The sequence below is a fragment of the Penicillium cataractarum genome, assembly GCF_028827025.1.
Source record: "Penicillium cataractarum strain IBT 29864 chromosome Unknown utg000009l, whole genome shotgun sequence".
In the NCBI taxonomy this organism is placed as follows: Eukaryota; Fungi; Ascomycota; class Eurotiomycetes; order Eurotiales; family Aspergillaceae; genus Penicillium; species Penicillium cataractarum.
In genome coordinates, this window is record NW_026622745.1 from 1302901 (window position 1) to 1316625 (window position 13725).

At 50.8% G+C, this 13725-nt stretch overlaps 5 protein-coding genes across 5 annotated transcripts; 2 read left to right on the plus strand and 3 right to left on the minus strand.

The window, feature by feature from the left end:
- Window positions 1-789: 789 nt before the first annotated feature.
- N7496_011076 (uncharacterized protein) lies at window positions 790-1452 on the plus strand (the record flags this gene model as incomplete). Its single annotated transcript, XM_056703989.1, has 1 exon — window positions 790-1452. The coding sequence occupies one exon, from the start codon at window positions 790-792 to the stop codon at window positions 1450-1452; it is 663 nt and encodes a 220-aa protein (XP_056549949.1).
- Window positions 1453-3493: 2041 nt separating this feature from the next.
- On the minus strand, window positions 3494-4854 carry N7496_011077 (uncharacterized protein; the record flags this gene model as incomplete). Its single annotated transcript, XM_056703990.1, has 3 exons — window positions 3494-4282; window positions 4393-4630; window positions 4697-4854. 3 exons carry the CDS (start codon window positions 4852-4854, stop codon window positions 3494-3496), a joined length of 1185 nt encoding a protein of 394 aa, XP_056549950.1.
- Window positions 4855-6102: 1248 nt separating this feature from the next.
- N7496_011078 (uncharacterized protein) lies at window positions 6103-7150 on the minus strand (the record flags this gene model as incomplete). The annotated part of the gene is made up of 3 exons (XM_056703991.1): window positions 6103-6651; window positions 6724-6951; window positions 7025-7150. 3 exons carry the CDS (start codon window positions 7148-7150, stop codon window positions 6103-6105), a joined length of 903 nt encoding a protein of 300 aa, XP_056549951.1.
- A 636-nt stretch (window positions 7151-7786) lies between these two features.
- nop12 (rRNA-processing protein NOP12) lies at window positions 7787-9438 on the minus strand (the record flags this gene model as incomplete). The annotated part of the gene is made up of 2 exons (XM_056703992.1): window positions 7787-9262; window positions 9319-9438. The coding sequence occupies 2 exons, from the start codon at window positions 9436-9438 to the stop codon at window positions 7787-7789; spliced, it is 1596 nt and encodes a 531-aa protein (XP_056549952.1).
- Window positions 9439-10880: 1442 nt separating this feature from the next.
- N7496_011080 (uncharacterized protein) lies at window positions 10881-13166 on the plus strand (the record flags this gene model as incomplete). Its single annotated transcript, XM_056703993.1, has 5 exons — window positions 10881-11601; window positions 11702-11767; window positions 11823-11892; window positions 11946-12432; window positions 12486-13166. 5 exons carry the CDS (start codon window positions 10881-10883, stop codon window positions 13164-13166), a joined length of 2025 nt encoding a protein of 674 aa, XP_056549953.1.
- Between the last annotated feature and the right edge of the window lie 559 nt (window positions 13167-13725).

Genomic DNA, 13725 nt, shown 5'->3' on the forward strand with positions numbered 1-13725 from the left:
TAGAAATAATGTACGCTTATGCCTTGTGGGGACCAGAAGAGAGTCCTGGTGTCTACTGGTCGAGGCGAATTCGAGAAAGGCCGTAACACAAACGCAAGAAAGGGGGTAATTATTTATAAGCCCCACTTCAGCCAGCCACGGTCATAGAACTTGCTTATGCTAACAATGTGATTACTGCAGGCCTTTGTGCATAGTGTTTCGCATCTACCAGACGAGTCAACCCGAATCTCTTGCGATATAAATTATATTAGGAAATATTCGTCTTACTAGTTTCTATTCAACATATATAAGAGATCATAAGAAATCCGCGAGTCCGCATATTGAGATGACATTAATTCAAATCCATCAGGAAAATATACTCCAACTAATCGATATTGTAAACAAAACCACGGGTCTCCGTCGATCGCTAGCCAAGGTGGGGATATACAAAAAAAATATGCAACTAGAAGTAGTAATGCAGAACGTGATGTAATTATGTTCAATGATGCGAGATATTTCAGGGTTCTCAACTGGAACATAGCAGTCTACTGGCGCCAACGCAGCGTAGTAACACAGCATTTTGAGAGAGTTTCATTCGTATGAGGGATTTTCATCAATACCAAGTTCATGCTATTAGAGCCTAGCACTCACCGTATCTTTAAGTGTCATAGACCTAAAGGCCGGAACGAGGTCTGTGTCTGAGTAGACATATAAATTCTCTCAAATTGTCCTTCCAACAAACCTACAACCACAAGTTCACAATAAGATTTTATACGACTTTCAACGAGACATTCGAACGAATTCACCAAAATGGTCGACGCAGCCATCGTTCACGGGGAGAACCAACAAGGATACTTCTTCTCCGGTAGACGTTACGCCCGGGTCAAGTGGACCTCGTACGGTAGCACCGAGGAGATAGTATTCGGCCCGAAGCAAATCAAAGACTACTGGCCTGCGACAACTAAAGCTGGTTTTGGCAGAGTTGATGGTGCTGTTTCCGTTCCTGGGACGAAGGACGAGTTCTATTTTTTCTTTGGCGCCCTCGTCATACGCATCAAGTTTAGTCCTGGGGGCGACGATACCCTCCTTGAGGGGCCTCTCAAAATTACCGACAAATGGAAGAGCCTTGCCTCCACTCCATTTGATACGATCGACGCCGCAATCAATCTTCCTGGGTCCTCGACTGAAACATACCTTTTCTCGGGAACGCACTCCATCCGCATTGATCTTGGCAAAGACAAGATCATCTACGGACCCTACACGCTAGTTGACCAGTGGCCAGGTCTCACAAGTGCTGGATTTACTGCGATTGATGCCGCTATTCCTGTTCCTGACGCCAAGGTGGAAGGTGAACACTATGTGTTCAAGGGATCTCAATATGTGAGAATCCAGGTTATTCCTGGCGCCGCCGACAAGTTGACTTGGGGCCCGAAACCGATTGCCGACTACTGGAAGACCCTTGACTGGTCTTGAATGATGTAGGCATGGCCACAAGTACTAGCAGGAAAGGTCCAACTCCTATGAATAGTCATTCTTTAACAATCGATCAACTTTCGGATGAATGAGGTTGAGAAATTATACCCTTAATAACTGTTCTTAGATACAATAAGTACCCATACTACGTTCGGTGAGCCCAAAAGGTGATGCTCCACAAAAGATTTTATCGCAGACAATAAGCAAGCATCAAAACTTACATTGCTTCAATACAGATTATTGTAGTGAGCTATCTGGAGTAAAGCATAGAAAGCTTGATTGTATTAGAGCTCACATCAAGGAAGTGATTGCCGGGAAAATCGAGGATACATGCATGCTTATCCAATCGTTACAGCGTACCCCGCACTTTGCTAAAGCACTTAGTATGCATAACTATAATTGGCTGATCCTAGCAGACATGTATGTGTACCGTTATGGTGCTTTTTCAAAACAAAGCGTTTGACTTCCATGTTTACACCCAGGTATACTTCACTTTCCGCGCTTGTTTCGTTTCAGGCCACAGCGTGCGACGGCGCACGTCACCAGTCTTTCCCAGTGCCCTACTACGATTGCGCTAGGCCGAATTAGGCTAGATAATGTATCGGGGTGTTATGCGATCTGTATAACACCTAGTACAAGCTTACGCTTTTTCCTCAGACATGTGCTTCGGATCATCACGATCTAAGTTAGATTTAAAATGTTCTATCTGGTCGTCAACACTTTTCCCTAGGCCCTGGATTCGTATGTTCGGATCAAAGAGGTCCAGACACGGAACGCGATACGTATTACTAGGAGTTCCATCAAGACCAAAGCTCGAAATAAGTACCCGTCCTGTTTTCAGGGCACACTCATCCACAAGCATAGAATAGCTGTGATAGGATCAAACAGAACTTGACCATCGCGATTGAACTTCACGATATTCAAATCAGCCGTCTCGAGAGCCTGGTACCACTCAAAGTTGGAATCACGACCGCAGATATACATGAGCGAATATTCTCCGCGGGCATTCCTTACCTCGGGTGTGAACCAGGGCACTGAATCTGGGGCTTTTGGCTATATATGGTAACTTTATTGAGTTAGCCTCTTGGTTTTACTTTATTCGAGGATTTCGCACTCTCTTACATCCCGAAAGTCCTGCGCAGTAGAAGTCCAAGTTGTAATCAAATCTCGACGCTGGCGAGCCCTAGACTCATCATTGTCGTCGCTGCTAGAAACCACCCAATCCTCTCCAACAAATCGGTGCCAGCCCTTGACAATAGGTGGAAAGTCCCACACCTCAACTGGGCTTGTCTCCACGGGTGGCTGGATGGTTGATGGTATACCCCCTGGCCAGAACCGCGCCTGTACCGGCAAACCGGGTTTGTAAAGTCGATGCTGCAGTAGTGCGGGCCTGGCAATAATCCTCACAGGAGGTTTGGCTTGTTGAGGACTATTGGGGCGCTAGACCACTGGAATTCAAGTGTCCTTTTTAAAGCTGTTGGAAGGATGAGAGGACAGGGGATTTATTGGGAATGGGCATTATAATGAGGTCTACGAATGTCGTGGAATGAGTTTGTATGGTAAGCAGAGGTCGAGGGCGATTCATAGAGGCAGAGGCTCTTTTCCTTCTAAGGACTTTTCCTAGAAGCCTAGAATATCGCTAGGAGCTAAAGGCGACATATAGCTCTTGTATAGCCCTTTATGGTTTTGTAGATAGTCTTCGGATTAGAGGCAATATAACCAACAGGAGTAGCCGGGTTGGTGGCATCGTGGTTTGGCATCCTACGTGATAATGGATCATTAGGGAGGTTAAAAGTTGTTTATGAATGACTCGTCGACTAATGCAGTGATAATCATGACCTGGGATGTTGAATTTAACCCGAGGATTGACAATAAGAATAATTCTCCGGAGAGAATGATCGAGTAAACAACCGCCGAATAAAAGACCAAAGACGAACTCCTGGTGCGCCGGGTATAGCATAGAGATGCATACAAAAAAGACACCCACACTCAATGACTAGGGATTCGAGCGCAGCGAATACCCCATCCACCGCGCATCTCCTCACGCCCAAGACGGCACAACCCTCTTCAAAAACTTCATAAACTTGAAGAAGCCCACCGCATACTCAACATTCCCATGCGGATCGACCACTCTCTCCGGGAACGCAATTCCCGCACCGAACAAGCCCGGAATAGCATCTCCATCCCCACGCTCATAGAACTTGCCCGAGCCATGATCAAACTCCATACTCAACGCCTCCCCATCCCTCTGTAACTGCGGCAACGGATCCCTCGTGAAACCGACTGCATGAACGATATACGAACAACCCGGCAACTCAGCCCGATACTGCGCCATCTCACGGGCCTCGCCACCGCCACAATCGATTTTCTCAATGACCTTGCCCGCAGCGGACGTAGGTAGCTTATCATTTTCGAGTTGGGAGCGCGCAAAGTCCGCGGCTAGACCCTTGAGGCCCGTGTTATCGCGCAGGATCCACCCGTCCATGTACTCTGCGTAGCGGAGCGGGTGGCGCGTGAACCATTTTACGCGGAGGTGTGGGTGGGAGTCGCGGGCGAGAGTGACTAGGTTGAGGAGGGCGAGAATGGCGCTGTGGGAGGCGCCGATGACGGCGACGGTGGTTGGGGTGGTTGTTGGGAGGGTTGTTGCTAGTTCGGAAGGTTTCAGGACTGTATCTAGGTCTAGGCGGGTGATGTTGAGGCCTGGGACGGGGACTGGGATGTTGGTGGGGTGGGAGCCCGTGCAGAGGATGAGACGGGTTGTCTCGATGGTGAGTTCGTCGGATGAGCCGTGCTGCTTGACGCGGACGGTCCATTGGGAGTCGCTGGATGTCTGTTTACCATGATGTCATTATTAGCCTTGCTGCACTCGGGGTATGCATAGTTGGATATCGGCAATAGTATGGACATAGGTATGAGACTGGGGGAGGGGACTGGATTTACCCTGCTGTTAAGGTTGGCTGCCGTCACGAAGCCGCGGCAGGCGTGGACTTGATCCATCTTGATCAATCCATCAGTGAGACCGCGGATCATGTCTGCGGCGTAGTGCAAATGACATGTCTTTTCCTGGTCCAGCTTGGCCATAGTAGTGAAAGCATTGGGTCGAGGGGTGTTCTCGATGACCGTCTTGAAGGGCTGAACAGCGTTGGCGTATGCTTGGAAAAGGGCAACTTTGGTGTTGCTACATCAGGATCGTTAACCTTGATCCTGGAGATCGAATTTCGAGATTGAGACCGGAACCACCCACCTAGGAACCTCGCGGTATTTCCGGTTCACACGGCCAGACTCGAAGCTAGGGTCAATCCAGGCTATCGTGCCTAGTTGGCGCTCTAGCAGGTTGCCCACCACGGCCACACCAGCTGGGCCGGCACCCACAACGACAGCTGCGCATTTCCTGGTAGCCATGGTTGCAAATGGATGTGCGGAGGGAGTCAAAATCAGACGAAAGGGACAAGGAACCCAGAAAGTGGGGAAGAAAGAGAGGGCCAGATATGGAAGAAAGGCGTAGAGTTAGGGAAAGTAGGAAAATTGGAAGTGCAAGTCAAAATGGGATTCATTCGGGTATCTAAATATAAGAGAAACTGCACAGTCATCCGTCAACCGCAGACCGCAAGTTTATCGCAACGCGGGTCGCAAGAGGGGGGAAACTGTTCCAAAAGGGGCGGGCGCTCTTCCCAAGACTCCAGAAAGCCAAGACTTGGCGGCACGATAGCAGGAATGATGGACGTGGGATACGCAAATGGAATGCGTAAGTCTCCGATCACCATTGGAACAGTCCAGATAACGCAATCATTGACAAGTCGGGACATCGCTAGAGCCGGGGAAAAGCAGTCCGAAGTTGTGTACGGGGTGTTTCCCCCTCACTGTCCATGACACATTGTATCTTCTCGGTCGAGACGACGTGGATCCGGCTGAAATGGATCATGGCTGGGCAGGGCGACTTCCCCCATTCGGCTTATCAGCTGATCATTGGGACGCCATTGATGGACTGTGTTTGAGCTGAGCCGGCCGAGAGACGCAGTGAGCCCCACTGGTTGCTCTTTGCTTCGGCTGGTCGGCTACGTCGGTTCTGCCAGGCGGAAAGGGCGATGGGGGGAATCTTGGTCAGAAGTGTTGGTGTGGTTGCCATCAAGGGGGCATCCCCTTGTCTGTTCAAGGGGGCATGTTAGTGGGGGTGTTGGACAAGCTTAGAGCTTCGTCAATATGCCTGACAGGCTGTTGAAAGGGTGGAAAGGGGAAAGAAAGCTGGTCGAGGAGGGCGTTTGGTCTTATACTCCCCCGTCACGTCGATCTGGAGGGCTTGGCGAAATTGCGTGATCGAGTTGTGGCCTGGGTGCCTGGGTGCCTTAGGTTAGAATAAGGCTAGACGCAGATCATCTCTCTGGACATTCGAATAGTGTAGGGCATGTCTTGCTAAATCTTGTTCATGTTTCTAATAATCTTGTTATATTATTCAACTGCTCAATCATAATATGACTGCCTTCATCGCTAAATTCTAGGCTGAAGAGCGCATCAAAACACCAAGGATGAGGGTATCATTAATACTGTCCTCTAATCGGAAGATATCCAGAGGAGATAAATTGAGCCGATAGGAGTAAGATCAGATATTGGAGAGACTCGCAAGTCTCATCTATGGTATCCAAGCCCCTTCCCTTAAACAGCCCAATACACAGTCGCAGAAGCCCGGTGAACATGATTAGACCATCCGGGAAAGCGCGCCCGAGCCCAAACAGCAATAGAATCCCCAACTTGCATCTCACGTACAAACCGACCATCGAGCGTAGCCCGACCCCGACCCTTGGTCTTCTCAATATCACTAGCTGCGGGCGAATCAGGCTGTATGTCATCCTGGTAATGCCAAACAATCTCGACATCCTGCTTGTCACTCACCCGGGCACCGTTAAGCTGGATCTTGTCCGCACTGGGCAATAGAAGAGGATCTCCAGATTCGCGAGATATCGCAGTTTCACCCTTTTCATTATCCAGAAGGACTTGTTCCTCGCCATCGATGTACATCTTCTGCGCATGCGCCCCATGGATAATCTCCGCGTCGAACCAAGTCCAGGAATGTTCGTACATATCTGGATAAATATGGCCAGACCCCTGGTCGTGAGACGATAGGCGAAACACGATCTTGCGGCATGGATGAGTAGATGATCGGTGGGGGAGTGGTTGTGGAGAATCGGAGGAGCGTTCAAGTTGCTTTATCGCGGTGTATACTTTTGTTAGCGCATACGTCATCGGGGGATGGAATCACCCCTCCTAGAAACGTACCTTGCGGTCGTAGCAGAGAGGGGCTGTCTTTAGGAGGACTTGGTCTCGGTCTTTTCCGATGACTCGGTGCGTGCCTTTTTCTGGTGCGGTCATCGTTGCGGTGGTAGATAGCCAGTACTCTGCTGCGTCGATGATCTCGTCCACGATCTCGACCGGGACCCCCATTCTCCACTGGAGGAGAGCGCGCACTTGGAGAACGTCCCAGGTACTAGGTACATATTCAGAATTCTATTATAAAGATATTGTGCGTATGGTTAGTATCTCTGTCAAGCAAGTTGATCATAAATAGGGTATCAAGAACCTCGGAATTCGAGTCTGTAGTGTCTAAGTTGTCTGCCCGGTCATTCTCGTTCACTTCCCGTTCGTTTATCCGGCGAAGGGCACGTCGTGCGCCATGGGGTATCATGATGGCGAGTGCAGCAAGCATGTGAATAGCCTTCTCACTTTAGGGCGTGTAAACTAGAAGAAAGACGGATATCAAAGCGTAAAGAAAGGGAAATGGCTATGCTGAGGTAGTGGTGGAAGGCCAAGTTAAGTACATAAGCGGGTCTCCGCAGATCACGACCGACGAGATCTCCGTGACGTCTCAGTCCACGGCAAGCTACAATATAACGTTGCTTTGACGTTGCTTTGAATAACTTCACTTTCAATCCAAATACAGAAGTGACAATGGTGACTCTTAAAAAGAGGCCATCATTTCTATAGGTTCTCCTTTTTTTGCTTAGCATGCCCCGTCTTGTGGCGGGTTACAGTACAGAGGCGGCATATACAATGAATTGATTATCTATTTCATACCATTTTATGCGTTTGTCTAGTTGGTGTATATGCATCCGTTTTACATAATAGTATTGAAGGTAAATTACTGTTAATAAGGATCCTCCTTTTGATATAGCGCAAGGCCGACCTCTTCTCTTGATACAGAGCCTAACTAGAAGACAACACCTATACTGTGGGGAGAGCTGATTGTAGAGATGAATCGTCAATTGATGATATCTGCAAGTAATTTAAATGCCCATCCCAACGCCAATAAGATACATTATCAAACACTTCTTTTATTCTCCAATCATGGCCTCTGTCCACCAGCTGCCCGGTAGGCCGCCGCACGCTTGCTGCTGCGATTCTTGGGCTTGCCCTTGGAACCACGGCTCTTCACCTTCACCTTCAACGTCGATGAGCCACCCTCACTGGCACGGTGACCCTCGAACACGAATGAGTTACCAGCAATACCACCCTTGCCCTCGGTCTTCATCTTTGATGCACCAGCACGGCCAAGCAGCTTGCCCGCACGACCTTGAAGAGTCTTGCGAGCCAAGTCTCCCGCACGAGCACCCTTGCCGCCAGCATCATCACGTCTCTTCATCACCTTGCGGGCCCGGGCCACGCGGATCTTCCGAGGCAACAGAGGAGGGAAGTTCTTCTCGTTGAGCACCAGAGCTTGTTCCACACTGGTACCATCGTAGAATTGAACATAGGCAAAGCCCTTGCCAACGCGAGTGTTTTGATCACGAATCACACGGACAAACTCAACGTTCTTCTTGACGGCCTTCTTATCCTTGGTGTCACCAGTGTGGGCATTGAATACACGCCAAAGACCCTCCTCGATATCAGACGGCTTGCGGGGCTTCTTCTTCTTGCCGTTCTCGTCCTCGCCAGCAACTTCTTGGTCGACAAAGTCCAGGTTACCAACGAACACGCAGCGCTTGTTGTCGATCTCGGCAGGGTGAGCAATGCTATCAACACGCAAGTGTCGGTCCAGAACCACAGTTCCGTTCAGCGCAGCAGGGGCCTTGCGAGCTGCCTGGACAGTGGTGTAGACGGCATAGGCGTTGGTGCTGTGAGTCGTATCGTCAAGAATCTCGCGGCGAGCGAAAGAGGCACGCTTGGGAATGCCACCACCGCTGGCAAAGGGCACGGAGCGGAAACGGATCGACTCGACCTTGTGTGGGCCGGAGGTTTCGGGCAGGTCGGAGCAGAAGGATGCCAGGTGTCGGAGAAGGGTCTTCTTGCCAGCCTTGGATTTAATGGCTTCGGTCGAGACGTTGCCCAGGAAGACCGTGCGGTTGGACTTTTCGACCTCGCTGGCCTTGGAGCCGCCAGACAGACTCTCGTGAACGGGGACGGGCTCCTTCTTGCCGGCCTCCTCCTCGTCGCTATCCTCGGTTTCAGCGTCTTCCTCTGCCTCCGCCTCTGAGGCATCGCTCTCGTCGTCATCATCCTCGGTGGGCTTCTGGCGCTTGGCTTGCTCGGCGTTGCGCTTGTCCTCGGCCCTCTGCTCTTCCTTCTCAATGCGGCGCATGTATGAAGCCTCGAGGTCATCCTCCACTCCTCCTCTCTTGCGCTTGCGGCTCTGGGTATCGGGGGCCTTGTCCTCGGCCTCGGATTCGCTTCCCTTGGCGGAATCCTCAGCAGCATCTTCCATCACCTCATCCTCAGACTCAGCCTCGTCCTCCTCCGACTCGGCGACATCCTCAGTTTCCTTCGCTTGTTTCCTCGGCTTGAACTCGACATATTTGACAGTGGGGGTTTTCACTGGACCAGCCTATAATCCAAACAATTAGCGATTTTTTCTCTCGCTCAACAATTGGCAGGACATACACTCTTCTCGAACAGCGAAGACAAGCCCGCATCAAGCGGTGCGCTGCCCAGGAACGGAAGGCCACCGTTGGTGGGAGCCTCAGGGGCCGACTTTGACTGCGATTTGGATTTCTTGCCCATTTTGAGAAATCTGTGATCCCGGAGAAACCTATTCCTTCGGGGTTTGTTTAATGTTTTGGAGTTGAATGTCGCTGGGGAAAGGCTGCTCATATCTCCGAACTTTTTTTTTCATTGGCCTTATCGGTCTTGGCGCGGGAGCTGTCACGCATCACATGATTTTGTACTCCAAGTTTGGAAGATATCAATAACGATTTGATACTTCAAATCGGATAAACAGTGGTGAGTTTGGAGGAATTTTATAGGTGAAACTAAAAATATCTCACTGATAATTTCTTTTCAATAGAGTTGGGCTTTTCAAAAGGTCCAATATATGGTTTGAGGGGTTATCGATACCACCTTTTTCACAATTTTGTAAGTGAATAGTGACATCTGTCATATTTATACTCTATCTTTCATATACATAATCGTCTTTCTACAGTTCTGACCCGTTCAATTCAACAATGCTGTTGCTACTATTTATCCCCGGAAGGTGACCGTCTCCGGCGACGTCAGCACCACGTGATCTGGGAGTTTTTGCAGGCGGTGAAGCCTCGCCCTCGCCGGGACGCGGCAGAACCCCGTCACTCGCTTCTGTTGCTGCACCCCATCATAGCAGTCTTGTCGCTCTCACTCCCCTTTCTCCGAGGCCGTTGACTCGAGTTGCTTTCCCATAGCCCTCTTCGATCATTGCGACAACCTCAGTTACCATCCTCCTGTGCCTATTCATGCCGACTGTCCTCCCGCGACCCTCCACTGTGGTATTGCCCACGTCCTAACCGACCTCCCCTCGTCGTTCCAGCATTGGCGCCCAGACGACCTCGAAGCCTCTGGCGATACTATATACCAGCGAGACGCGTGGGAGTGCTCGGGCTCAGACTTCTGTGAGCCAGGAACGCGGTGGCAGTGAGAACCGGGCTCGATCGCGAGCAGCTGTGCTCCTCACCAGCATCGCTCCCGGCGCATTGTTACAACGGTACGTCGCTGTGGATTTTACATCTGTCTACGAGGGGGTTCTGGCTATTATTTTGGATTATTATGGACTTCGGATTCCTGGGAAGCTATATTTTCGCTTCTTGACCCTGCGCGAGGTGCCAGTCTGCTTTGGGGCGCTTGGTGCCGACTCTGGGGGCAATCCGGCGATGATCAATCTCCGCACCGCCTTCTGGAGGCGCCATCCTACCTATCGCACCCACCCACCCATTTTTCCTCCACCTTCATTTTCGGGTCAATTCTGGCCCATACACAATGGCAATTGAGCTAATCGATCTTATCTCTGATATAGAACAACAGTCGTCCTCTATTCAGGCGGGCCGGTGACTGTGCCGTCCTGACCCCTCTCCTACCACTAATCACCACTCTACCGAGAGCTGCCTTCGACACACCAGAACCACCCTCCTACCATACCCTTCCTTCTCCTAAGTATAACCCACCCGAAATACACTCAGACTATATCATACTCTCCGATGGAGGTTGCCGAGAGCAGAGAGCAGACCTCAGTTGGTCCGACAACGGGGGCCGAGTCCACCATGACCAATGGCGAGCGGAATCCCTTCTTGGATGACCCTCTCATGGATGACGGACGGTCTAGTAGCTTGAGCGAGATCGACGACGTGTCCGACGACGAGCCATCTGACTTTGATGATTCCCCCAAGCCCGAGAGGCAGCTAGAAAACGACTCGGAGGCGGAAACCGAGCGCATCGAAGATTCCCCGCACAATATCCGAAAACGAGACATTGTCCTGAGTGCTGGGGGTACTGGCAGCGCTGGTCCAAGCCCCAGTAAGCTTCACCAGTCCACCACACTGGACGACGTCGATGATGATGAGCACCTCGTGGACGACTCTCCCAGCAAACCACGACGACCCTCCAACAACAACGCAATCGATGACGAGACTGCCGAACTCGACGATGTGGAGCTTCCCGATAGTATCGGAAAGAAGCGCAAGCGCGTTGAGGCCGGCGATGAGACTGGAACCGAGCTCGGCGAGGACGAGCCGCTCAAGAAACGCCGAAGCTCCATCAAGAGCGATCTGAGCGACCCAATCGACGACGATACCCCACTTTCACCAGAGCCAATGATGGATGATGAGCCAGGACCTATCATGGACGACGAGTTGGCTGTCGACGATATACCCGAGTCAGAACTTCCAGTGGTGCCATCCAAGAGCAGAAGGGCTAAAAAAGGTAAGCGGAAAACAAGGAGTGCTCGCTATTGGCACTGAGAAGACGGACACCTGCAAGGCAGGCGCTTTAATAGAGGAAATTGCTGACAGTCTCGGACTAGTCGAAGAACCAATTGAACCCATCGACGAGGTCGATGATTCGGAGGCCGCTCGGGTGGAAGAAGAGTGTAAGTTTTCCTCTGAATTCACTCTTTTGAGCCCGTCACTAAATATTCTCTCTAGCTGCGAAAAAGATGTCGGCCATGGAATCATTGGCAACGTTGGAGAAAGAGTTTGCGACGTTGCGGGACAAGTATGTCTACACGGTTTCCTGTCAGTATTTCAAATTGCTGACAACCATGGCAGAATTTATGACGAACGGATCACAAAACTCAATCGTGAGTTGGAGATGCTGACTGGACCGAATCCGACGCATCCCGAGTACCTGCGTCAGATTGAATGTGTGCAACGTTACCGGGACGCCAAAATCAAATACGAGCATACTCTGTACCGCTACCGCTTAAAGGCCTTGTTGAACAAGAGCTTGGCCGAGCGTGCGCAGAGTCACAGTACCTTTTTCCAGCGCGTTCGTGATGTGCGCGAGCGTCATTCGAGTGCGATCAGCAAGCAGTTCTATGCCATCCAGCATGATCGTTTCAAGACGGATGAGCTCAGCCCGCACCATATCGTGCCATTCCCGACCCGCCGGTCGCAACAAATTGCACACCAGACCGCTTACAACCATGAGGTTTCCATCATGGCTGGAGTCGCCAAGTATGTTGGCTTCCCGGCCGCGCCGACTTTATTGGGGGCTCGTCCGTCCGAATTGGAAGATGATCTGGAGAAGATGGGGGTAAGTTGACCGAGTTCCCCAGGCCTACGAGCATTACTGACAGGCATCCCTAGATATCTATCGAGACACGAGTGTCGGTTCCACGACATTCACATTCATCGGCAATGCCCCCTCGTGGTGCAGTGTCAGCCATGTCGTCAAATATTTTCCGCACAGCAGCCGAGGAAGCTTTCCTAGAGCAAACGCCCTGGGCCAATCCTCAACATCCCATTCATCAGCAACAGCCACAGCACCAATATTCCCAACATCACAGGCCCCCAGCATCCTCTTTCGCCACACCGGCAGCCCAAAAACGGGTCGTCGATATCAACGCACCCAATGGATCTGCGTCCACTATTCCTGAGAACATGTCGGCCGCCAACTCATCCGCCAACAACACACCCTATGGCACCGAGCAGGATCCTCGTCACCCAGGTCAAGGACCATTCCGCAATCCAGACTATGACACCGAACATAAGTCTGGATTCCGATCTCAGAGTTCTTCTCCACTAGATGTGCGAAAGGCTCAGCCACATCCCAGCCATATCCTCGAGCGCCGCTCTCCCGGACTTGATACTTCCCGCAATTCTCTCTTCTCTCCACCTCCCGCTCGGGCTGGGTTATTCCAACCTTCCACCTCCAAGCCCAGTGCCTCGCCCTCTCTCCTTTCCAAACCAGTCGACACGATACACTACCACCCACACCAACCTGAGATCTCTACGGAATCTAGCTCAAGTCACATGCCTGCTCGGTAAAATGCCAGGCTTTCACAATGTCGATGTCATGACTGACTGGGCTGGCCTGTTGCTCATGGCGAAGGGCTGGAACATGTACCTGATAGACATGATTGCTTTGATGTTTTGTTTTGTTGTGGAGTCTGCATCAACTTCTCTCCCCCTTCTCCTTAATGAAGATCCCCCTATTTCCGTTCTGATATTGCTGCAAAGGCAAATGTCATTTTGATCAGCGTTTTGAGCTAGAAAGCTTGCGTGTGTGTGGAAGCATGATGTGCGGGGAGTGCATGGAGGGTGTCCGTTGAAATACGGGCTTCAATCTCGAAGTCCAACGCTATATATGGGAAAACTTTCGGTGTTCGTGACTTACGGGACCTGGATTCGGGCGATGATTGCATGGAATGGGAATGGGACTTTTATACCTTTCAATCATATGAGGTGTTCTGTACGGGGTACATTCTGGGAATCCAACTTGTTATTTTTCTCTTTCCCTTTGAATCGTCTACTTTGCTAATGTGACATCTGTCGGGTTGGCGTCGATTTCTTGGTTCACTACGAAAAGGAAAGCCGTGTTCTGCGT